Source organism: Mustela putorius, unplaced genomic scaffold (genome assembly GCF_011764305.1).
Source record: "Mustela putorius furo isolate JIRA1106 unplaced genomic scaffold, ASM1176430v1.1 tig00000129_pilon_pilon_pilon, whole genome shotgun sequence".
NCBI lineage: Eukaryota > Metazoa > Chordata > Mammalia > Carnivora > Mustelidae > Mustela > Mustela putorius.
The window spans coordinates 40458331-40483347 of NW_025421290.1; the positions used below are offsets into that span (position 1 = coordinate 40458331).

Here is a 25017-nt window from a genome sequence, read left to right on the forward strand (position 1 = left end):
TGGAGACTTGTTTTTGGTGCCATTTCAGCCTGGAATCGATCCTATGTATTTTATATAATGTAATTTCTGTAAACTAAGCATCAGACCAAGGAGCACAGTTTGAGGTTTGTACCTACTTGCCCAGGAATCATGGATACTTAGGTTTTTCTTTCCCGAGAAATTAATTTTTAAGAGATCAACATTGATAAATAAGGTAATAAAACATAATTAGATGTTTATAATTTCACAATGAATAAATAATAGACTATGCTAGTTCCACAGCACATTATTATTTGTATCTGTTTTATTTATATTTTCAGCACATACCTAGCAAGATAATGTTGTGTTTTTTTTTTTTTTTTTTCCTGGAGCTATAATTTGATCAGCAATGTGGCCTAGCCTAGTCCAAATTAAATATTGGTGATGATGAAATAAAAGACTCTTTTAATAAGGACCATAATATAAGAGATGCATGTCACAGCCCCGTGTCCAGTTTTGCCCAGGGTTTGTTGACAATTAACTGTGTTTTTCTTGCGGTGCTGAGTATCTGTAGAGAGACATTGACTGGTTAATGACTTCTTTTAGCTTCTAAGTCACAATTGTAATGTGAGCTTAATCAACAAGGCCTGTTTAGATATTTTTGTCCCTGAAAGGTTGGAAATATCCACGTGTGTGGGCAGTAGTACGTGAGCAAATGTAGGCATAGGCAAGCTCTGAGAGTGAAATTGGTTCTCGACTGGTTATCTCTCCGTGCGCCTTCTCAAATACCACGAAATCCCATTTGCTGTTCCTGGCAATTCTCCATCCAGGGGTTCTGAAAAGACAAGAAATGGGTTCTTTAGGTGGTGAGGGAGCAGTCCCTGCTTTCAGATGCTGGCCCTTCTCTCTTTCACTGAGCTCAGCAGACTCTAGTCAGCCACCGTAGCCTTGGGGATGGGTTTCTTTCTGAGAAGCTTCTTATACCCGGCTGGTTCCCTCTTTCTTCCCATCTTCTGAAATAGCACCCTGAAGACAAATTGCTATTGTCTGAAAACCTTGTTCGGAAGTTCCGTTTCCTGCCATGGTGGCCATGTGTTAAATTCCCCCCCCCCACCCCAACATTTATGGAGGTCAGTTTTGGAAGGGGTTAGCGTTGCATTAGGAAGGCCTCTTTGCACCAAGTCACTATCGGACCAATTAAGCAAGCAGGCAGATTTACTGAACCCTCCTGATAGAACGAATCTGGCGGAATGCTCAGGAAGGACTTGGTTTCTAATGATCTGGCTGGGCTGAAATGCACACTGCACCACTTTCTAAATTCATTTTGGTAATTGGAATCTTATAAATGTCCTGTTGAATCATCTGGACCAGGGGGACCTGGGATGGGTTGTTTCCCCTTCACTCCACTGGGCTAGTCGAATAGCAGTACAGGTATTCCTTGTTTTAAGAAAACTGGAGATGAGAGAAAAAAAAATCTACATTTCCAAGCAAATGCATTAGAGACTGATAGTTAACTTTACAAAAGAGTTAAGAATCTTTAAGTAGTGAGTGACTGTACATAAATTGTTCTACAGCAGCATGTCTCTTTTTTTCTACCCTTGAATTGGGAAGACTGTATCTACCGTCTTACTTTGAAGAGTTTTATGAAATAGTTGTGGGCAAAAATAGGGAGTTCTAGCAGTCAAACTTAGAAGTGGGCTACTAGCATTTTCCTTAGAAACTTCTCCCTTTGTCCAACAGTGTGCATTATTTCAGTCATTTCCACGGTAGATAAGAATTTGTATTCTTAAACAGTTTTATCTGGTGAATGACTTTTCCAGTTAGTGGAGTTAGGCAGGAGGCAGCCCATCTGTTATGGCAACACTGAGGACTTAGCTCTGGACATAATTTTTGCACCTGCTAATGGCTGCTGGGGGGACTTTAGTTCTCGTGCCTCGTCCTCCCCAGCTAAGAAGTTGCATCCCCCACTTTCTTCTTGAACCTCAGTGACACCTGGGTTCTGAGCTGAAGGACCTCTCCAGCCAGCAGTGAGGCTGATCTGACTTCTGCATTTTTCTGGGGGTACTGGGGGAGCTGGGAGAAGGCAGTGTGAACTTTGTCCCCTTCCTTTGGGTTTGAGGGTCCTTACGGGAGGCTGATGACTTTCTCAAGACAGGAACACAGAAAACCCCCCAGGGATTTTTTTCAGAGACTTCCAACAGGAGTTTCCAAAACCCATTTGCTACTGTTCACTGGTCTAAAGCTATTCCAAAAAATGTCTTCAGAGCTCGGCATCATGGTCTAGGAGAACGTGAACATAGCATTAGCTCTTAATAAATATTTATGGAATGTTGTTGGCACAAAACACACATACCACCCTCCACCCCTACCCACAGAGGCACTCCACATGCACATTTGACTACTGAATTCCGTGTCGTGCTCTGGAATGTGCTGACCTTCCTTCCGAGGGAAGATGACACTGTGCAAGTGTTATTATTAGTAGGGCAGCTTTTGCTCTGATCTGTCAACACTCCCTCACTCTAGCTCTTTATTAAGCAATGACAAACTCAAGAACCTGGGGCAGTCGACACAACTAAACCCCCCCACCCGCCCCCTTCTTGAAATCTCTTCTTTTGGCTGCTCTGACCCCATTCTTGCACAGTTTGTGTCTACCTCTCTGGCCGTCCTTCCCAGTTTCCTCGCTTGTTTCTTTCTTTTCATTGTTCAGTAGTTGAATCTAGGGCTCCTCTACAAGCAGTCCTAACCCTTTTTCTCTCTTTTCTTCTCTCCTCATCCTTTCTCTTCTCTTTTCCCTTTTCTTGGATAACTTTCATTTGTTCTCATGGTTTTGATGACTGCCAATTTAGCAACGGCTCCTAAATTGATATGTCCAGTCTACATTTCTCTTTTGAGTTAGAAATCCATATCTTTGAGTATCCCCGTGACATTTCCACCAGCGGTCTCCCAAACTTTGCAAGTTCAATATGCCCCACACAGAGCCCCCGCCCCCCCAACATCCCCCACCACATCTGCTTCCTCGCTGCTTGCTATACTCTTTCTTATCTGGGTAAGTTTCTCTGTAACCCACCCAGTTTCTTAGGTCAGAAACTTGAGACTCTGTCTCATTATCCCCACATGCTCAACCTTCAAAGAATGGTCGGGTCCTATCCATTATTTCTTTACCATTCTGAAATTTCCACCTTGGCTTAACGATCCTCGTCTCTCTCCCAGTAGCTGCGTCAGCCTTCTAACTGGCTTCCTGGCAGCAATTCCTACACCTCTCCTTTCCCCTGCCCCCCACAAATTCTTTTCTTAGACAGAAGCTTCTTCCTTCCTTCCTACCTTCCTTTTTGATGACTTAAATCTTTATTTGTGCTTTCCTTATTTAAAAATACCCTTCCAACTTTCTATCCTGAAAGGATGATAGCTTCGTAGAAAGTCACAAAAATATATTATAGGGAGGTCCCATGTGTCAGTTTTCCCCAATGGTCACAGCTTTCGTCACTACGGTACACTCTCAGAACCAGGCAATTGACGTCGATGAATTAGTCCTATTTTACCAGTTTTACATGCAACACAGACGTATGGTGTTTATGTGTCTGTGTGTGTATGGCTCTGTGCAGTCTGACCACATATGTAACCACCACCACCATCAAGGTACAGACTGCTTCGTTACCCCCATCGGTATCTCATGCTAAAGAATGCTCCTTTAAAGCCCAACGGGATCCAGTCACCACCTTGCTTAAAACCCTTTAATGAGGGGCGCCTGGGTGGCTCAGTCGGTTAAGCGTCTGCCTTTGGCTCATGTCACGATCTCAGGGTCCTGGGATCGAGCCCCGTGTTGGACTCCCTGCTCAGTGGGAAGCCTGCTTCTCCCTCTTCGTCTCCTGCTCCTCCTGCTTGTGCTCTCGCTCTCTCTCTTTCTCAAATAAAGGAAATATTCTTTAAAAAATGCATTAATGGTTTTCAAGCCCCAAATCCTTAAGAAAGTGCTATGGGTGCCTGTGTCTTCTGGCTCCAGCTGCCTCTCCTGCTGCCCCTCCCCTGCCCCCAGCCCTCACCAGCCCTGCCAAAGTCCTCTTCATCTGCCAGGTATCAGCTTTAAAGATCTTTCTTGGAAGGTTTCCTTGACACCTCTGACTAGGTGAGGATCTCATGTGGTTTGTTTTCATTATGATTTGCCTTTATGGAACCCCTCACATGTGTGTACGTAAATAGATAACGCATGTGGCTTATGAATTTGAGTTCTCTCTGGTTGCACTGGAAGGGCCCCGGTGTCTTGCTCACCACCTTGTCTTTTCTGCCCACTGCGATGGCTGGCCTAGCGGGTGCTCAGTGAGTGCCTGTTAAGGTCACGAACAATTATTGCAAGTCCGCTGGCTGTGGCTAAGATGTGGCCTGAGGCCATAGAACTGGACAAAATCGACTTGTGTGTATGGGTATCTGTTCCATGGACTCATCTTCAACCTTCCCAGGGGTGCCCTATCTGAGAAACCAGACATCATGGCCCAAACCACTCGAAACCTCAAGCTGGTGTTTTCTCTCTTGCTCCCACCGCAGTATTGTCTCTGGGAGATTGGAATAGAGGGCAACCCTGGCCAGTGTTCTTCTGAGACAGATCTTTGAGATGTTTCCAAGAAGATTAGCTGGGTGGTGGCGTTGGGGGGGCACCTGGATGGCTCAGTCTGTTAAATATTTGCCTTCGGCTCAGGTTATGCTCCCAGGGTCCTGGGATCGAGTCCTGCATTGGGCTCCCTGCTCATCAGAGAGCCTGCTTCTCCTTCTCCCTCTGCCTCCTTCTCTGCCCACTTGTACTGTCTCTCTCTGTCAAATAAATGAATAAAATCTTTTTAAAAAAAGAATATGAGCTGGATTTTTATCTAGGCTTCTTTCTTTCTGGGTCAGTGTCACAGTGTCACTTTGAGAGGGTTATTCGTCTAGAGCTGTGGGAGCTCCTAAGTTGGATGGCACCTGGTGAGTCCTTGAAAGGCTTTTAGATCTTTCCTCTCCCGGTGCTTCCCTGGGTTCCTTGCGAAGCGTCCCCCATGCTCCCCACTGATGAGTCATTTCCATCCCCAGTCTTACTCCCTCAGAGACAAGTCTGTGGGGTTTGCATCTGTGGAGCCTCATAGTTGAAGGGTCCTTATGTTCACTGCATAGATAGTGTGTTCCCAAGTGACCGCAATGTAACCAGCAGCCTCAATACTTGGAAGGGAGGAAATGGGGGACCTCTTGCTGGGATGTGGCTTTGCCGAGTGATGGTGGTGTCATTTGGGGTCCTGACCATCTTTGGAGGGTACTAGGTTGGTGGGACTAACGCTAGCTGATGTCCCCTCTCTGTGCTATCCTTCTTCGGAAGCACATTTCCTTATGTGCAAGGAGCAGCACAATGCGCTACATGGCTGGTTTGGCAGAGCTGGGAGCTCCGGAGCACGGCGAGCCCCCAACAGTAGGCAAAGCCCTCAGTTCTTCTGTGACAGAGTCAGTTATGGGCTTCGCCCTGGGTGCTCTGAGCAGATTCCTGTAAAATCTGGGAACATCACCCAAGTTCCTCTTCCCTGCCAAATAGAAGGTCAAGTGTCTTCACGTTCTGTGGCTCCTAGCTGTCCTCTCAGTGCTGGCACTGACCCTAATGCTGACATTTCTGCTTCTTGCAGGTCACCCAACATGCCTGCAGTTCACCCTGAACATGACCGAGGCTGTCAAGACCTACAAGTGGCAGTGCATAGAGTGCAAATCTTGCATCCTCTGCGGAACCTCGGAGAATGACGTGAGTTTGGGACTTCGCTTGCAGGAGGGAGCACTCCAAGGGGTGGAGAGGAGGGCTCTTGTCACTGGTCTCCTGGGGAAAATGTCAGTTGGAGCCTCCCCACCCCCCTTGCCTCTAGGACCTTTGGGATCCTTGCACAACAGGGACCCTGGGTACTCTTTGTGCCTGTGGGGATCGGTGTGGGAGGTGATGGCCCGAGGGTGCCTCACTGACCACTTGCCCTCCAGGGCTCAATGAGAGACAGCGTTGCCTGCTGCTTCTGCTTGGGATATGCTCAACCGTTTGTTTACACCACATTCAAGAGTATGTGATTTCACTGGGTATAAATGTTAGCTATAGTAAATGCAGAATTAGAAAAAAAAACCCACTTTCATTATAGACAATTTCAGACTTATGCAAAGGAGCAGAAATAATGAAACTGATGTAGCCTTTTACCAGCTTCAGCTCTGATCAATACATGTCCAACCTTGTTTTATAAATACTCCCACCTCCTCCCACATAATTCCAGTCATGATATCACTTTACTTGTCAATATTCCATAGGTTTACAAAAAAGAGAAGGACTTACTTTTTAACAAAAATGATAAATATGTTAATGCAGCTAAAAAAATCAATAATTTCTTGATATAATCAAACATGCAGTTAACATCCTAATTGCTGCAATTGTTTTAAATGCTGTCTGGTCTTAAATATTTTTTTATTATAGCTTTTTTATTTGAATTGGGATCCACATAAGGCCCATACATTGTGACTAGTTGATATTTTCTTTTGGGAGGGGGGAAGGAGGGGCAGAGAGAGAATCTTGAGCAGGCTCCATGCCCAGCACGGAGCCTGAAGCAGAGCTCCATCTCACAACTCTGAGCTCATGACCTGAGCCCAAATCGAGAGTCAGATGCCTAACTGACTGAGCCACCCAGGCGCCCCTATTTTTCTTTTCTTTTTTTTTTAGGTTTTATTTATTTATTTGAGAGAGAGAGAGAGCACGAGGTAGGGGGAGGGTCAGAGGGAGAAACTATAAAAAAATGAGGCAGATTCCATACATTGAGATGGAATAATTTCCAGTTTATTTCCAAATTTGCTGTTGTTAAATGAAGAAAGCTAAGTAAAGACAACACCTATATAGTCTGCTGTCATTCTTGTAAGAAAAGTGTAAGAAAATATACACGTATCTGTTACTTGTGTTAAAGAAATACAGGAAGGATAACGTAAAGGAACTAAAGAGACTGATTACCTACCAGTGGGTGGGAATGGGATAGAAAGAATGGGGAAACAGGTGTGGGATAGTAGGGAAAAGGGGAGATGGCACTTCTCGGGGGATGCCTTTTGGTACAGCTCTGACGCTTAGGACCAACGTATTGTTGCACATATCCTGTTACAGGTAAATACCAAAACCAGCTAGGATGTAGGGGGGTGGGGACTAAACTGGGATATGAATAGTAGCAAATGAACCTAACTATAATGTAAATAGAGCAACCATATTGAGGGGTGGGGAAGGAAAGAACTAACTTTTGTAAATTTAGAAAGCTGTATATGACTGTATTTTAAGACTAAAGGCAGAAATGACTATGTAAATATTATACTTTAGTTGGTAAATGTGGTTCTTTTTTTTTAAAGATTTTATTTTTTTAAATTTATTTGACAGACAGAGGGAGATCACAAGTAGACAGAGAGGCAGGCAGAGAGAGATAGGGAAGCAGGCTTCCTGCTGAGCAGAGAGCCCAATGCAGGACTTGATTCCAGGACCCTGAGATCATGACCTGAGCTGAGGCAGAGAATTAACCCACTGAGCCACTCAGGCTCCCCTAGTAAATGTATTTCTTACAGGCATGTAAGTTAGTCACTCTGCAACTACTTTATGTGTGTCCAGGTGTGAACTAATAATGATACATTTTACTAATGAGAGCCAGGTTTCTCAATGTCAGAGAAAGAATAATCAAACAGAGGGAAGGCTACACTGAATCCTGTCGTGTTGGGTGGAATAGGGGGTATCAGGGAATGTTTTGATACAACATGTTGTGTGTATATATGTGTGTGTGTATATATACACACACACATATATGTATATACATGTATGCATACAAATAGATAGATACAGAAATAAATATAGATGTGGGCATGTGTCCTACGTATACATTTACTTTCTAATTCTATTGGCTGGGAGGTCCTAGAAGCAATGACAACCCAGAGGCAGTGAGAATCCATGGTACCCAGATATTGGTTTCTAAATACCATTCTCCAATAAAAGGAACTAGGAACCCTTGGATAAATGGCTGATGCTAGGGTTGGAAAATATAAGGGGAGCTTGGAATGTCCTGTGGTGCTGGACAGTAGGGAAATGCTCAAAAATTGATAAGGCACATCTAAAGGACACAGGAACTAATTTTTGAAGGAACTCCTAATGGTAAGTCTAGGACAAGTTGAACAACAAAATAAATAATGATAGTGTTGAATTGTAATTCAAAGAACAAAATTCATGCTGATATTACAAAACTTGAATAAATAAATAGGGAAGAGTTAAACTCTTCCTCAGAACAGAATTACAATTAATAAATGTAGAGGGAAGAAGGAAATCACTGGTAGGTAAGCATCACCGTTCTGGTTGTTGTGAGCAAGATCTGGCTCACTAATGCCAAAATTAGTGAGAAAAGTATGGTCAGAAACAGAATATTTGCATAATCTCAAAGTATCTCTCTCACCAGATTACTTTTAATACATTACAAAGGGAAAAATTACAACATTATAGTGGAAAAACTGACAGACACTACTTTACACAAATCAGAATAACATTATTAGTAACAAGACATATTGGTATCAATGTGCCCCCATATGATACACTGAGAAGGGCACATCATCTCTTTTGTAGTATTCTTGCCAAAAGTGTATAACCTCAATCTCCTCATGAAAAAAGATCAGACAAACTCAAAGTGAGTGACATTCTACAAAATCACTGGCCTACTTTCTTCAAAAGCATCAAGGTTGTGGAAGATAAAGAAACTGAGAAACTGTCATAGATTCAAGGACACTAAGAAAACATGACAACTAAATACAATGTAAGATCCTGGATTGGATACTGGAAAAGAGGGCAGAAGTGCGAAAACTGGTGAATTTCAAATGAGGTCTGCAGCATAGTCAATAGTATAATGTTAATATTATATCTGGCTTTTCATAATTGTACTATCATAACATAAGATGGTAACATTAAGGGAAGCTGAGTAAAGTGTGTACAGAAACTCTCTGTACCATTTTGCAATGTTCTCTGAGACTAAAATTATATCAAGATAATAAATTAAAAAAAAAATAGGATGTTTCCCTAGCATCTTCCAAAGGTGACAACCTTTTTTTTTTTCAGTAGTATCTTTATGAACTCAAGGATTTAAACATATTTGATTGATTTCAATCCATTACAGTAAAAATTGTCTTATATTTAGGCAGTGAGAATTCAATCAGTTTTGATCTTTAGTCCTTTTGACATGACCCCAATAGTATTTGCTTTCTAATATGTGAAAATATTTGCACATTTCATGCCCTGGACCTGGAACCAGCCATTTCTTCAAGACTCCTGGTTCCTTTTAGTGGCCAGTGATCTTTAGAGAACATAATAGGAGTGCTAGGGGTGCTGATTTTTACTGCTTTTGTCATTGTTTTGGGGCATTTTAAATGGAAAAAACTAGACAATATGTTTTATTTGTTTTAAAGATAAAATGCTGAATTTGTATGGATATTTGAATTTATACTGATACTTCCAATTCATACACAGAACTAACGGTAGGGTTTTTACTTAACTCAATCAATCTTACATCTGTATTTTCTTTCAAGTATGTCAAAATTCTTCTTAGTTACAACAAAATCACTCATTTGATACATTCAGGTCTCAGAATATTAATTCCGCTATTACCACTAACAATGTGGTTTCTGGAAATACACACACACACACACATTTTTGTTCTTAAGGTATATTTGACTCAGGATGTATAGTCAAGCTACGTAGTTTTAAAGTCACTTGGAATAGTTACTTTCTATGTGGTTATGCCATCAACTAATACATAATTAGATACACTTGTTTCATTTTTCTTTTTTTAAGGGACAATAACAGTGTGAATTTTGTTTTATGAAAATGAAAAATATTTACTCATTCCAGAATCAAGTTTCTTAAATAAACAGGATATTCAAAGAAATCTAGCTTCTGTTCCTACTCTTTCATACTATTCCCTCACTCTGCTCATAGGTGACCATTAAAAAAATTATGGCTTTTCTTTTCCTTCTATTTAAATATAACATATTACATGTATATGTGTATGAATCCATAAGAATTCATGTGTATGAATCAAAAAAAAAGAACACATTTTCTTACACAATAGTAGCAGACACCCCTGTTTTCCACACCTTGCTTTTTCAGTGGATGTCCTAGATTACTCACTCCACCACAATGTATGGACATAATCTTTTTTCCGACAGCTGCATAGTTCTTCATTAGTTTATTCAACCAGTCTCTTACTTATAGACCTTTGGGTTGGTTCTGGTCTTTAGCTTTACAAATAGTATCAATATGGAGAGTTTTCATTGACTTGGCAGAGCTGTAGGGGAGGATTCAAGGGGTGAGGCTGCCAGGGAAGTAGGGTTCTTTGCACATAGTCAGAGATTTACCCTGCACAGACCAGAATGGGGTTCCTGTTCTACTGGAACTGTAGCCATTCTACTGGAACTAGTTCTTGGGGACTTGAGTGTTAGGAGGCATTTAAATTATGTTTTTCATTGGGGTTAGCATGAACTGGCTGATATGGGTGGTTTTGATAGGCAGTTCTCTTAAAAAGCACATGAGAAAGAAGAGAATGTGGTGCTAGACAACAATCAGCCCATGAAAAATGTATTTAAATCCACAGATGCCTGGTTTTCCCTTTGGGAAAATCTGATCCAGGGTATTCTACCTTCTCATGTTTCTTGTATCAGCACTATATCAGGAATTATGTGTCTTTAAGACTTTGGTAGTACTCTCTCTGACAAATCTCTCCCTATTTTCTGTTCACATCCTAACTTATTCATCCTTGAATTATTCCTAAATTATACTGTAATATAGCTCACTTCAGCACCAAGACAATGGTGTAAATTTTTTTGGAGTAAACCACACTGTCCTGGTTTTCATCCTACCTCTTGGAGCCTGTGTCTTAGTCTCTTTTTTTCTCTGCCTATCCCTCAAGATTGGTGTTCTCAGGGTCTGATTTTGGCCTTTATCTCAATAATGTTTTTTGAGTCCTTGATTTTTCAGAAGTTTCAATGAAAGCTATGGACTTACTCTTTTCTCAGAAAAATGTACTTTTGTACCTATACATTAAGTTGTGCATATGATTTCAAGAAGGTCATGGACATCCCTCCATGACCTCAAGTTCAAGGACATCTGTGACATACTCTGGGCTTCCTCTCTCAGGACCTCCATTATCATCTAATCACCAATGATTCCCAAATCCGTATCTCATGGTCAAGCATCTTTCCTGATGTCCAGCTGCCTCCAGGGCATCTCCATTGCGTGATATGTGAATGTGCAGAACATGTCTCTAGCTTAGGCTGCATTCTGGCTCCCATGGATCTACTCTTCTGCTCACGTCTCAATGGGTAGCTGTATCATCTGGCTTGCTGACCAAGCACAACCTAGGAGACATTCTTGATTTCTTTGCCATCATCTAATCAATAACTTTCAAATGGGAACAAGACCCTTGCTTTTCCCCCATGCCACAATCCTAATTCAGGCCACCATCACCTCTTACCTGGATGGTGGTAGCAGCATTCTAAGTGGTTTTCCAGGCTCTAGAACCAACCTTCCTCCACCCAGGCATCTATTCTTACACAGCAGCTGGGGAGATCTTTCTAAATTCCATGTGTGACCAGTCACTCCTCTGTTGCTAACTCTTCAAAGGCTTCCCATTGCCCTGTTGAAAAGTGTTAGTGTGATTAAAAAAAAAAAAAAGTCTTCATGATATCTCCTGCCTTATTGCTTGCTTGCCAGGGTTTCCAACTTCAATACCTACTTTTTCCAGGATCATTGTGCTGAGGGGAGCCAAGGTGAGATTTGATGCAAAACTTAGTTTTGCAAATGTCTTATAAGCCATTCAAGCAGGTCCAAAGAATAGAGCGGAACTGAACCTGAATAATGGGGAGCAGATCACAAATACGTAGCTACTGTGTACCAGTTCTGAAGGAGATGTGGAGATGAGTTAAGACAAGGTTCTGCCCCAAAGGCCTTACAATCCATAAAGGAGTAGGCGAAGGAGGCATATTCCAAAAGAACTATTCAAGAAAACCTTCGTGCGTAGATGTCTACCACATGCCAGGCTTTGTGCCATGAAGGAAAACGCAATTAAATGTCATAAGAAAGAGGGAGGACTATGGGGATGCCAGAGGGGTGAGAGAACTTTCATTTGAGCTAGATTAGGGACATCTCTGTAGGATGGAGGAGCTGGAAGACTTGAAGGGTGGTTAGGGAATGGTCTAGAAGAGCAGGGGTCAGGGCCCGGGAGAGCGTCTAGGCCCAGGGAACTTGGGGAGTGAAGGTGCAGACTGCATCCTTTGAAGTTAAACACCATGCTAGGGTCCTGTTCTCACCTGGGCTCCAGCCTCCAGCCCCTGAGGAGGCTCTGGGGATCTGAAGGGTGGCATCGCATTGTGTGCATTCCTCTATATTCTCGTAATGAAACCCTGAATAGGTTCTGAGGTGTTATGGATGTTACCATCAAGGATGGCCATTGCCCTTTTCACAGACGGAAAGGGTGAGCTTAAGAAGAATTCAGCTAAAATTTGCAAACATTTGAAGTATTTTCTGTGTACTAGACAATCCTTATGGGGAAGGTAGAAGCAAAGAGATGTGGTTTTCCTCCTTTATGGAAACAGAGTTATTGGCTACAGGAGTTCTGAAGAATAAGGAATCTCTTTAAACTCGAATGTAAGGTGGCAGTCAAGGCAGGCTTCTTGGAGGAGGCCTGATTTGAGCAGAACCCTAAAGTGGGAGTATGGTTGGCATAGTTGGGGAGGCAGGGGGATTTCCAGGCCTGGGCAAAGCACCGAGCACATTCAGGGGGCAGTGAAGACCTCAGCTGGTGCCTGGAAAGGGGCACTCAGGGAGATGGGTCTGCACGGACCAGTCTGGAGGAATATTCACTCTCTCTCTCCTCCCCTCTACCTACTCTGTCTTCCACCAGGACCAGCTCCTCTTCTGCGATGACTGTGACCGTGGCTATCACATGTACTGTTTAAATCCCCCTGTGGCTGAGCCCCCAGAAGGTAACGATGATGAGGTGGACAGTAGCAGCAACAGCTACTCCTACCACTTGGGGAGCCCTCACTATGGTGCGGGCCTTGTGCTAAGGCCTTTCCGTGTCTTGTCTCATTCAATCATCACAGTTCTGTGAGGCATGTAGGACCGCTACCAGTTGACAGATGAGGAAACAGAGGCACGGTTCCACCCCCTGGAACTCCAGCATGGGGCTGAGGAAATGTTCGTGGATGTGTGGCTGAAGTGGTGGTGGTGGAGGGCGGCTGTGAGCTTCTAGGGGAACAGGCTCAGGTCTGGTGCTGTTGCTGGAGACCATGTCCTGGAAGGAGGTTCAGGTCAGCTGATGGCCTCTAAGCACCCAAGTGTTCTCTGAGCAGCCCTTACCCTCTGCCGAGTTACAATCTCCAGCCCAGGTTGAGGACCAGGCCTCGGTCTCTGAACTGGGAAAGTGGAAAGAGCAATGGGGCTTGCAGGAGTCAGGGCCAAGGGGCGGGGCCTCAGGGCTGGAGAGGGGCCGCTGGTGACCAGGGCCTCTCGTCTCTTGTAGGAAGCTGGAGCTGCCACCTGTGTTGGGAACTGCTCAAAGAGAAAGCCTCAGCCTTCGGCTGCCAAGCCTAGGGCGCCAGGTTGCAGACCGTGACCTGCTGCTGGAGAGGCATACGCGGAGCCCACTTCAAACCGGATCAAGCCCCCACTCCCAAATATCCAGAGAGACCAACTGTAAGGAAGACCCATGGTCACAGAGGGCTTGGACGTGCGGCACCGAGAGGGTGAGGTGTCTGCTTACCTCCTACACACAGGTTCCAGCATTTCGGCCAGCCCCTCCTCGTTTCCACCGGAAGGATGTCGCACTTTTGAAGAACACCCCTAGCCCCGGCCCTGTGGGACCCCCTCACGTTGCCCCCGGCCCTGCAGCCCTCTCACTGGTTCCCATTTTAAGGGAAGCTGTTTTGTGACCACCGATCGGTCACTCATGTGTAGTCTGGTGTTTTCTATCTATTGTGTTCCAAGAAATCTTCACACAGCCTCCCGCCTCCTGCTTCGGCTCTTTATCCTGAACTCAGCAAAGGAACAAAAGGCTGTGGAGAAGTTGTTATTTATTACAAGCCTCCCTGGAAACTTCCAGACTCGGAGTCGGAGGCCATCTTGATGATGAAACTCCCTCTTTGTTCCTTGGTCTCTGTGAAGAAGAAAAGAGGTTTTCTGCCCTCCCCCCACCCCCCTAACCCCCACCCAGATACCTTGTGATGTCTACACCCAGGGTGGTCTCTTGATGGGGCTGGAGAGGGAAGAAGTGCTGAGGGGTGGGTGGAAATGTTGGGAAGAAAATTCAGAGGTCCTGCCGCAGCCAGTCAGTCTTTGTTATCCATCCGGGGGGGCTTTGTGGTTCCTCGACCTTCGGAGCTGGGGTGTCCTTGAGGTGAGATAAGGCACAGCCTATGGCCGGGGAAGATGCTAGGGCTCTGCCTCCCCACCAGCCTGGGTCTGGAACTTTCCCCGGCGGGACTCAAGAACCAGGAAAGTGGGTGAAGGCTCCCCAGTCCAGAATCTGAATGTTGGCACAAAGGACGCAGCTTTGCGAAACCCGTCAGTATTGATGTGGCACCACAAAGTCCTTTCCCCAAGTAATTTCTTCCTTCTACACAGTGTGTGTTGGCCACTGTCTGCTGACTGTCACCGACTGCCACTGTCGCCCGACTCTGGGGATTTGAGGATGGGGTCGAGATGATTGTCACCTCAACAAATAACTGGGGTGGGGAGGATTCTTTATGATCACGGCGGCAGTGACGCACACTCCTCAGCCGGAGGGCTGCTCTTGCCCTCTAAGCTCCCCAGTACGTGCTGGACTCTTGTTTTCCAAAAAAAAGAAAAAAAAAATGTTTTGAGAAGAAAGAGGTGGGAAGCTGAGCTTCTGAGACGCCTGTGTTGGAAGTCAGCCCCGAGGGCCGGAGTGGCTCGGGCTGTCTTTGAATCTCGGAGGCGATGGCCACGGCAGCAGCACACAGTAACTGACTCGTTTCTGGAAAAATCATTTGCCCAAAGGGCGGGTCTCGGTGAGCGGGACCCTCGCGCATGCTCAGCTTCCTTGAAATCAGCTCCATCTCCGTGGCCCGGCTGCTCCCAACAAAGGCCAACGTTATTTTTAGTCTTCCAGCTCCTGAGGAAGCCCCTGGAGACTCGGAGGCTCGTTGGGCCACTTCTGCCCGGCTGTGGGGTTCGCTCCATGACTTGGCAAGAGCCTCCCTCCTGGGCTCACTGCTCTCGGCCAGTGGCCTCAGGGCAGCCTGGCGTGGAGCCGAGCGGGGCTGGTCTCACCCAGGCCCTTGCAGAGTGACCTGTGGGGTCAGTCTCCTGGAGGGGCCCGTGGCCTGCGAGTGAGCTGCGTGCATATATAACAGGCTGGTTTGAAGGGCCCTGTCCAGATGGGATTTTCATCCTGCTCCTATGATACGTCCTTCCCCCTGCTGGCTGGGGAGGCTGTTTTGGATTCTGGAGGGGCAGGGAGGGTTTGGGGAGCTGCCGTGCCGTCTTGTCATCTGCTCCCCAGAAGTGTCACATCAGAGGAGCGGATGTCCTCTCTCGACTGCTCTGGCTCTTTGTCTTCCCACAAAACCCAAAGTGGGGTGTCCTCAAAGGCTGATTGCTGGTTTTGAAAATCACTTTGACTTAATTTTAGAGAAAAAGTGACCAGAATGTTCCCAAATGCCACAATAGCTTAAAGGTTAAAAAAGGAAGTCTGAAACCCCAAACTGGGGCCCTCCTACTTGACAAAACCTCTTTGGAGGGTGTACACATGCGTTCCACGAGGGGGAATTGAGTCTTGCAAGGGAGGGTGCTGTAACCCACAGTGGGGTCAGGGACGGGAGCTCCAGGCCCTAGAATGGGTGTGAAGAGGGTCCAGAGTTCCCTTTCCGGTTGCATCCCCTGTGGGATCAGTGCAGCCTCTTCCTCTTTGAGGTCTCAGTTTCCCCATCTGGAAAGTGGGGATAGCAAGGCCAGCTTATGGGATGACACTTTTGGGGTACAGCAAGCAGACAAAATCTCTAGAGTCACATTTATCACTTTCTGTATTGAGACCAAGAAAAGGACGGTAAACTTCAGATTGGTCTTTCTCTGACCCCCAGAGAACGAGCTAGAATCATGGGGTGCACGTGGCTGATCAGGGTTTTGGTTTTGCCTTTGCTATTCAGTAACAAAGTGACCTCGGGCACGTCACCTAGCGTCTCGGAACCTCAGTTCTCCCCACCTATAAAACAGAGATAATAACCCTTGCCCTGTCTGTTCCACAGTGACACTGGGAGACAAAAAAAGCTTAATGTTATATAAACAACCACTGGAAAGCAGGGCTTTCCAGGGAGGGATCCCTAATGATTTCTATGTCCCCTTCTTGTGTGAATTAGCCAAGGTCATCTAACCTTGAAAAGATAACCTTGAACCTATAACCAGAATCTCCCTTTTGACCCAAATGGGTTTATGTTTTAGGGGCTGGGCTGCCTGTGGTCAGAGGCAGTAAGCCAAAGCTGTGACAAGGACCCGTGCTTGGGTTTGCTGTTGGTGGGAGGTGAGGGATTTACCCTGGGGTTGGGGATTTCAGAATGAAGATACTTGGGGGTACTCCTTTCTACAAGATCATCATCACCTAGTCTGGGGAGCCAGCTTCCGGAGAGGACTATGATTCAGTTCAATGTAACATTCACTTAGAAACTTTGGTGTAAAGCCCAGCTCTGCTACATTTCTAGCTGGTTGACCTTGGGCAAATTCTGGGACTCCTTTTCCATGTCTGGGAGGCAGGGAGATGTGGCCTGTCCAGCAGGGTTGTTGCCGGGATGAGCACTAGGGCTGGTGAAGGTCTGGCCCTGGGGCCTGTCTGGATGGAGGCCCCCACACTTGGGTGTCTCTTGTCACTGGGTAGAGAGGCCACCAATGGGAGATAATGACACTCTTGCCTGCCAGCTAGAATCCCTGGAACAGCCAAGGAGACTTTGCACCCCTATATTGTGGCTCCACCTAGCCAGAGAGGGGGCGAGGCCATGGGATCTGCGCCGGAAGTGGAAACCCTTTTTTTCCCGAGACACTACTGTTTTGCTCCTGCAGCAAATCCAGTGCTGGCAACGTTGTGAGGCTCTCCAGGCAAGGCCTCTGCTAGGAGATTGACATTCTGTTTTCCTTCTCAACCCTGCACGGACGCCTAGCACCTAGAGCAGGAGCCCCAGGGTCCCACGGCGCCCCTGCTGCTGTCAGCGCCCCAGGGCCTGGTGGGAAGTCGAGGCAGGCCGCGAGGAGCAGCAGCTCCCTGGGGCTATGCTCAGATGTGAGACTTGGAACTAGGATGGTGAGCCATGGGTGGGTGCAAGGGAGGCCGGAGTCCTCCAGAACTGAAAAAGGTAACGGGTTGAAAGTTGCGGGTTTAGATTTCACTGTGATGGTTTCATGATACCCCAGAGAGTTCCGCTCGTGATGCATTTTAGGCTTTCTTCGTTGAACACAGAACGATTCCTTTTGGCCCTCCCCTGGAAGAGCTCAGATCATTAAGGAAGAAAAATGAGATGATTATTATTACTTTTCCTATTGGGGCACGTTTAGGAGACAGAGCCGTGTTCTTGAAGAAAGATTACTGGCAACTTCAGGCTTTAGATTCAGAGAAGAGGGGCCCCTGGGTCTGTGGTTGAGGGGAGGTCCGGGAGCCCCACGGACCACATTCCCCGTCCCTAGACTGGTTTTCAAGCTAGGCTACAAGTGGGGGGAATAGAAGCCTCCCTTTCTCTCTCACTCCCTGACCATCCCCCAGGGCAGGTCCCTCCTCAGGACATGCGTGTGTCACACCCCAAGGAGATGTTGACTCCTTGGGCCAGAGCTCAGACTCCCAGCGAAGACACCCAGCCTGCCACAGCTGGCTCCTTTTTGGAGCTGTGCGTTGGTGTCACCTGTAGCGGGTTCATTATTTTGCAGGAGGGAGGGAGGAAGGGGGGCCCAGAGGAAGGAGAGGGGGAACGTCAAAGGTCTTTCGTCTTTCCTGTCAGGCAAAGCAAAATGAAGAGAAAGTGGGGAGGCCACTTGAGGAGGGCCCGGAAGCCTGATTTGCACTTAGAAGTCCCAGAGTTAAATAACTAGAGGGTGTGTGGGGGGAGGCAGAGCGCTGCTGACTGCTCGGTGCCTTGAATGTGGGAGGATGAGCAGAGCCCCCAGACAGACGCACTGAGGGCTTTCTTTGAGCATCTCCGCAGCTGCTCCTAGGAAGGCCTGGCTGCGTGGCCCCCCTCTCCATGCTTCCAGTCCAGGCTGCTGAGAAGAGAGGCCCAAAGGAAGCACCTCCAGGAAATGGTGATGGGGAGGGGTCTGGGCCTTGCCCCGTCTTCCTCCAACTGGCTTCGTAGAATGAACAGGGGGCTCCCTGTGTGAGGGGAAGGATCTGGAAGTGGGTGGATTCCCAGGGAATGTTCTGTCTGGGCTCTGAGTGAGGCCTGGCAGTGTCTCTGCTGATGGCTGAGACCTGGCGTGACTCCCCAGGATCTTATGCGGCTGTGGGGGTTGGGCGTGGATAACAGGGGTCAGAGGGTATAGGAATGCCCCTTAGTCAGTCTCTTTGTTCCCAACTCCCTTCCTTTCTTTGCTCCAGTGCCTTGAAAGAGGGTCATTCCAGGGTTTCCCCCTCTTTGGCCCCACCAAGAGAAGGAAGCATTTGTGCTGATGGTGACATTTCGCAGGGCAGGCCAGAGGAAGGCAGGAACCGGGACTGGCGGGCAGCCAGAACCCTCCTCAACAGAGATATAAATACCAATAATGACCTCTAGCCCAGGCAGCGAGCAAAGTGGCCGTTGAGGGCAGCACCGACCCAATCTGGCACATACGTGCCCCGTGGGGGGAAGAGGGGAAGGGGAAGTGGTCCCTGCAGGACTTGGGGGAGGCCCCCAAGCCCCTGTGTTTCCCCTCTGCCTCCTCTCCAGGTTATATTCACGCCCACTGCATCCTGTTTGCCTGCCTCTTTGCATCTCTATTATTTCAATGTTACCAATATTGATGATGAAAATGGGGACACACACACAGACACACACACACACACACAGCTTGACAAACTAAAGTGAACCCTCCGGGTTGCTCCAGGATGAGAGGGGGAATGCTTGTCCCAGGGGGGTCTTTCCCTGAGGTCCAGCCGGGCCCACCCCAGGCTCCAGCCCCTGCACACCTCCGGGACTTGTACTGGGAGCTGATGCTCGGAAGAGCCCTGACGCACCCTCTCTCCTTCCCCTCTCCCTTCACTTCGGCCTTTTTGGGGGGAAGGTGTTTGGCAATTCCCGCAAACTCGGAGGCACACGTCTCAATTCTGCTGTCAAAGGGACACGCAGATTTTGTGGCTGGAATTGGGATTGTGGTTCTTATGGACTTTGCCCTGTCGTGTTCCCCCCCCCCCCACCTGAGACCCTGGTTCTCCTCTTGCTTGGCCCGCCCCCTCCTTTCTTGCAGCCGCTGGTCCCTTCCCTCCTGCCACGCTAGATGCTGAAGGGCGGGGCGCGGGCGGGCACGAGAGAAAAAGGAAATATACTCCCTGCACATTTGCAACATGTAGTTGAAGAGGTCTAAATTGGGTACTTGGGAAAAAAGAAGGAAACATTGCTAGATCATATGTGAGTGAGAGAATGAAACTGTAGAAGGGTTAGCTCAGAGCAGAGGAGGTGGGAGCAGGTGGCCGGAGAGGAGGCTAGGGAGGCAGAGAGCCCTGGCTTCCAGATGCATCTGGTCCCTGGGACATTTGGGAAAGCAGGGGAGTCGCGCTGTGGTAGGAAACGGTCAGAGGCTTCGGGAGCGTTTGTGCCTTTGTTTGGGAAAATGAGAGAAATGTCCACCTGAGTTCCTCACTGTTTATCTGCCATGTTTGCCCACAGGGCATTTTTGTTCTGAAGGAAAATGAGCACATTTCTTGCCCGCCATGAGCGGTTGCTGGGCAGGCTGGTACTCACTGAAACACTTGGCAGGGCACCCACTATGTGCAGAGCAACACCCTAGGTCCCCTGGGGGCTGGAAAAAGAAACCACATCCTGGCCCAGGCTTCAGCCTGCTTTTCCATTCCCAAATCACAGCCTCCCAGTGTTCTGATCTCCTGTCAGGTAAGACACCATCCGGGAAGGCCTCCGTGTATCTAGGTCTCTCCTTTCGTGTTCATGTGTGCACATGGATAGAAGAGCGGGCTCAAGTATCTGGTTTGTTTCCACCCTCTGGAGCTTGGGCGGGAAGAACACAGTTGACCCCAGCCCAGTTGCTTGTATCCATCGGCCCAAGCACTGGCTGCCTTTGGAAGGCGACCGTCTTTGCCACGTGTTTCAGCAATGATGAAGGAGGCACCTGGGTTGGAGAGCGCCGAGTGGCCCAAGGAAACAGAGGCTGTGCCTCCAAATGCTGGTTTAGACTCCCGGGGTGGTGGGCAGGGCGGTGCGATTGGCAGGGCCCGACCAGAGCTGGAAAGTGACTCACCTGACAGTCTTGTCCCATCGCCACTCGGAAGAGCAGAGCGGGGAATGACGGAACGGGGGCGTCATGCTCAGTCCGGGTGGACTCCCACGGAGACCCCGCCAGCCTGCCTCGGCGGCCTCCTGTGCAGGTCTGGCAAGGGCAGCAGGAGGTGGGCGTGGGGGGAGAGGCTTAGCGTGAGGAGGGGATTCCAGGAACCTTCCCATGCCCACCTTGGGCCAGGTGCTCATGGGATCACGCCTCAGTAGACTCCCTGTTGTCCGAATTGACCGCATCAGGAATAAGCCATTTGTTCCATCTTTTCTCCGCACATGTGACGGCCAGACTGCAGCTTCTCCCTGCTCCCTGAAGCAGTCACACCGAGCTTGCTTTCAAGCGGGGTGCCCGGGCTGGGGTGGGGCAGGTATCTGCCCCGGGGTGGGTGTTAGTGCCCAGTGGGCCTAAAGCAGCCTTCAGTTTCTCTGCTCGGGAGGCTGCAGGAAAGCTCTTTAGGGTCCCTGGACAGGATGTGGCTCTAAGCAAGGCAGAATTTTGCTGATTTCTGTGAGAGACTCGGGGACATAAGGCTTTCGTGATGCTTGGCCGCAGGACTGGTTTTAAAGTGTGTGAGAACCTGAAATGCATTCTGGGCTTTGACCCCTGCCCATGTGAAAGCCTTTGGTTCTTTTGAACTGAGCCTCCTTTGAATGACCCTGATTGACCGGGTTTCTCCTGCTGGGGACAGAGGGGAGAGTCATCTGACCTGGGTCCCATCCAGGCCAGACTGGCAGCACCACTTCCCGGCAGCCGGCTTCAGACTCTGAGCCCACTGGTCCCCTCAGCTCCACGGGAAAGGGACTGGGAGCAGGACAGCTCTGAGCCCCGAGACAGTCTCCCTCCCACCTCCACCCAAGTAGATTCTGGGGCTGAGAACACAGCCTGCTCAGCCCCTCCTGGCCTGATGCTGACCCACTGGACTGATGAGGAAATTGACACCAGAAGGACAGACTGGCCTGTTCACATGACACGATGCACTGGGGCACAAGCCAGACCTCAGGTAGGTCGGCTCCCCCTACCCCATGTGTTTAGGCTGAGGGCAATTTTAAAGCCCAGTTTTGAGAACATTCCCTTTTGAGAGCCAAGAAATGGAGCATCTCTGCCCAGAAGCCAAAAGAAATTCCTTTTCTCCTTCTAGTTCCCTGATGCCCCACCGTGTTTCTCCTCAGGAGGAGGCTGGTTCTGGGGGCTCTGGTGAGGGTGGCCAGCGCATATGAGGCCTGGGGTTGTGGGCTGGCTAGGGTAGAAAGGATGAAGGGGTCCTTTAGAAGAAGCTGCCTGTCCGGGGGCCTCGTGAGGGAGCCCATGCCCGTGTAGGTTCCCAGAAGGGTGCGGCAGCCCTTGGGCTGGGCTCAGAGTTGGAGAAGTCTGGGAAGGACTTAGTCTTCCCTGCTCTGTCTCAGCGGGAGAATAGATCCTGGGGGCCGTGCAGCCTTGAGAATTTACTGCCCCCAGATGGCTTTGGCTGTCTTCAGAAAGGGCAGCCCTGGAAACGTTCCAGCCATCTCCCATTGCCCAGTCTCCATGATATCTCTAGACCCGCAGACGCGATGCCAAGTCAGGGTCACTTGCTTCCAGGTGTGGGCACAAGAGAGGGAAACCCTTCCAACAGTACAGCCCCATCTTTCCAGAGTGCTTTCTCGTCTCTCTCAGCCCCCCGCCCCACCCCACCCCAGCTCTCTCTGAAACTCTCAGTTGTAACAGAATGGCTGAGAGAGCTGGCCTTGGCGATAGACATGCTTGTGACAGGGGGTCTTGCTTTTACGCCCCCTTGGACTCCCTCCCCATCGGACCTTGGGTACCAACACCACGTTACCTCCTGCTAACTGGACAACTTAGGGTTTTTGCCTTGAGCGGCTCGGGCACATTGGACGGTGTCCAGGACGGAGGCCGGCACAGCTTTCATGAGACTAGAGAGAAGGGCTCCAGGCTTAGGAGTCTGTACAGAATGGTCTGAAGATGACCCCATTGCTTCCTCTCAAAAGCAACCAGCACAACAGGCAAACAAAGAGTCCCCCCCAGCCCTGCCTCCAGCTCCGCCTCGCCCTCCCCCCCTCCCCGACTCTTCCAGATGTGATGTGATGCACTCTCAGTGTGTAGGTATGTGCCCCGCACTGCCCCCGTCTTCTGGGGTGCTCCTTTCTCCTGTGTCAAGTCTCCCTTCTCCCGTGGCTCCCGAAGTGGAAGGTGCTGTGATGTTTCTGCCCTCTCTGTGGGATGTATCACGAGCTCTCGTATTTCAGTATGGAAGGTGAGGCCGTGCCCCATCTCCCACTGTCTGAAGGGGCCACCCGGGTTCTGTGACTTTCCCGAGAGCTGGTGTGCTGTGCAAGTCTCCAGGAGGATCTCCAGGTTGGAAACAGCCCACATCCCAATTTTTAGGCCCACCTGGAAGCCAAGGCAATTGCTTTGTTCGGGAAGACTGCCTGGAGGGGCTGCCCAGGACCGAGGACCCCTTCCTCTCTGCCTGCCTTTGCCCCTGTCCTGACTGGGTTCTGGCAGGAGGGCCTTGGAGACGTCAAGACCAGGAGCCAACACAATGTGGGCATCAAGCAGTCTTTGTCTTGGGGAGCCCTGGAATCCCAGCCCATCTGCGGAGCCCTTGCACGCTCACAAGGACTGAGTCACAGGCCCCGTCCCTTCTTTGCTGTGGTTAGTATCTTGTTCTGTGGTTGGTTAGCCGTGTTGATGACCTATGTAGCAAATCTCTTTTGTCTGCAATTTAGAGAATGTGTAAACAAATAAAAGGCTTTAAAATGCTTGGGAACTTTGGGTTATTTTCCCCCTCTTACCCATTCCCTACCCCAGTCTTCAAAAAATCAACTGGAAACACACAGATCCTGTGACAGTAGGGCTCTTTCACGCTGGGGTATACAGTGGGACTACATGTGTGCACGCAGTGTGCGTGTGCTTGCGTGTCAGGCTCCAGAGAAACCCTGGTGCTTCCATGTATGTGAGGAGACACCCAGTTCGGGGGGTCAGTTGTTGCTGGTGAGGGACTTCTACCACCCCTCCCCAAGCTCCTGGGAAGCCTCAGTCCCTGCAGCTTTTGTGGGTACAGCAGGCACCTAGAGCTTCCCGGAGGAGGAGACCCCCATGAAAGGCCAGGGCATTCTGGGGAGAACCCCCTGGAATTCTGGGGGAGGGGAGGTGCATGATTGAGATGACTCATGGCCCGCCGAGATGGGGGTCCTTGGTGGGGGAAAGAGACCTCAGGCTCAGGACCCATCTAGAAGCTGGCTGAGTCATTGCTCCTCCCCTCTCAGGTCAGAAACCACCTTCCATAAAAGGCAGTGAGATGGCTGCCTTGAGCAAGGAGCAGGAGGCTTTGCAGAAGACACATCTGCGCTTAGAGTCTCCCCAGCCTGCTTAGCAACCGCCTTAAAGGAACAGTGGGACTTCGGGACCACGCAGCCAGGGGGGTCCTAAGGCCGAGGGCTCGGAGTCAGTCTTCCAAAAGCACACTGAAGATAAGTCAGCAAATAAAGCCTCTCCCATGTATCGGGCACTGCGGGTCCAGCAGGGAAGACAAGGCCCTCCCCGTCACTCGGCTAAGGAGCCAGACAGGAAATAACACAACATATGATGACCAGGGTCAAGGGGGATGTGTGGGGGAGGGGCTAGAGCCCCAGCAGGGACTTCGGTCTCAGTCCATCAGTGGGCTTGTAGTTGGAATCTGCTTGGGCTTTCCAGGAAGAGCCGGGTGGACAAGGCAGTGAGGAAGAGCAGGTGTCCCTCAGTGCCTCCGCGGGGGGCGTGCTTAGCTGTTCTGAAGTTGGTGTGCCTTCAGCCTTTTCTTTCCAAGCCGAGTCTGGGCTCGTTTTCTCTAGCCCATGAGCCACTGCTGCTGCTGCAGACACCTGCCATCCAGCAGGTTGCCGGGGACAACTTGTGTGGGGACATCTCTACAGGGGTCGGAACGGAAAGGCAGGCCCTCCACCCAGAGTGATCTCAGGAGCCACAGATGTCGGCTGTGGGGGCGCATTAGCTCAGGACAAAGTCTGGGTACCAAGAGATGGCCCAGGTACTCACGCACAGGTCTTCTGTCTGTAAGGACGGGGGGGAGGTTCCCCCTCGGAACCCAGGGAACCCAGCTTTGCCTCCCAGGCTCATTCCACCCGTTGCTGAGAGAGGCAAGCAGTCAGCTGGGCCTGGGAAAGTTCTCCACCACAGCCCAGACGCTGATGTTGCTCTCGGGAGTCGCGGGGACAGTGGAGGGAGGAGGGACCTGGAGGGACCCACCTTATGTTCAAGCAAAGCCCGAGCAGGTGGGTGGGGTAGGGGACTAAGAAGAGGGGACCAAGGGGATAGCACCCTGTGTTAGAGAGAGCCCAAGGCTGTGGACTTGGGACACAGACACAGTGGGGTTTCCCCATCTTGGAGCAGAGGGGACACTGGGACAGGAATCAGAAGCTGCAGTCCTGTTGTCTAGCCGGCTGACGTGTGACTTTTCAGACATGGGCATGAGCTTCTATCAGCTCAGCAGGTTTAGAGAAGGAGCTAAGAGGCCAGGTGGACGTAAGCACAAGCACCATATCCATCCTGCAGCC

The 25017-nt window shown here is 49.1% G+C and overlaps 1 protein-coding gene across 3 annotated transcripts in view; it reads left to right on the forward strand.

The window, feature by feature from the left end:
• The window catches only part of DPF3 (double PHD fingers 3), a 288449-nt gene extending 274455 nt beyond the window's left edge, over window positions 1–13994 (forward strand). For all 3 annotated transcript variants that reach the window (XM_045072827.1, XM_013057477.2, XM_045072820.1), the window contains exons 9-11: window positions 5595–5707; window positions 12894–12975; window positions 13515–13994. In XM_045072827.1, coding sequence (XP_044928762.1) covers window positions 5595–5707; window positions 12894–12975; window positions 13515–13585 — 266 coding nt within the window. In that variant the 3' untranslated portion in view covers window positions 13586–13994. The remainder of the gene's footprint in view (window positions 1–5594; window positions 5708–12893; window positions 12976–13514) is intronic.
• Window positions 13995–25017: the final 11023 nt, after the last annotated feature.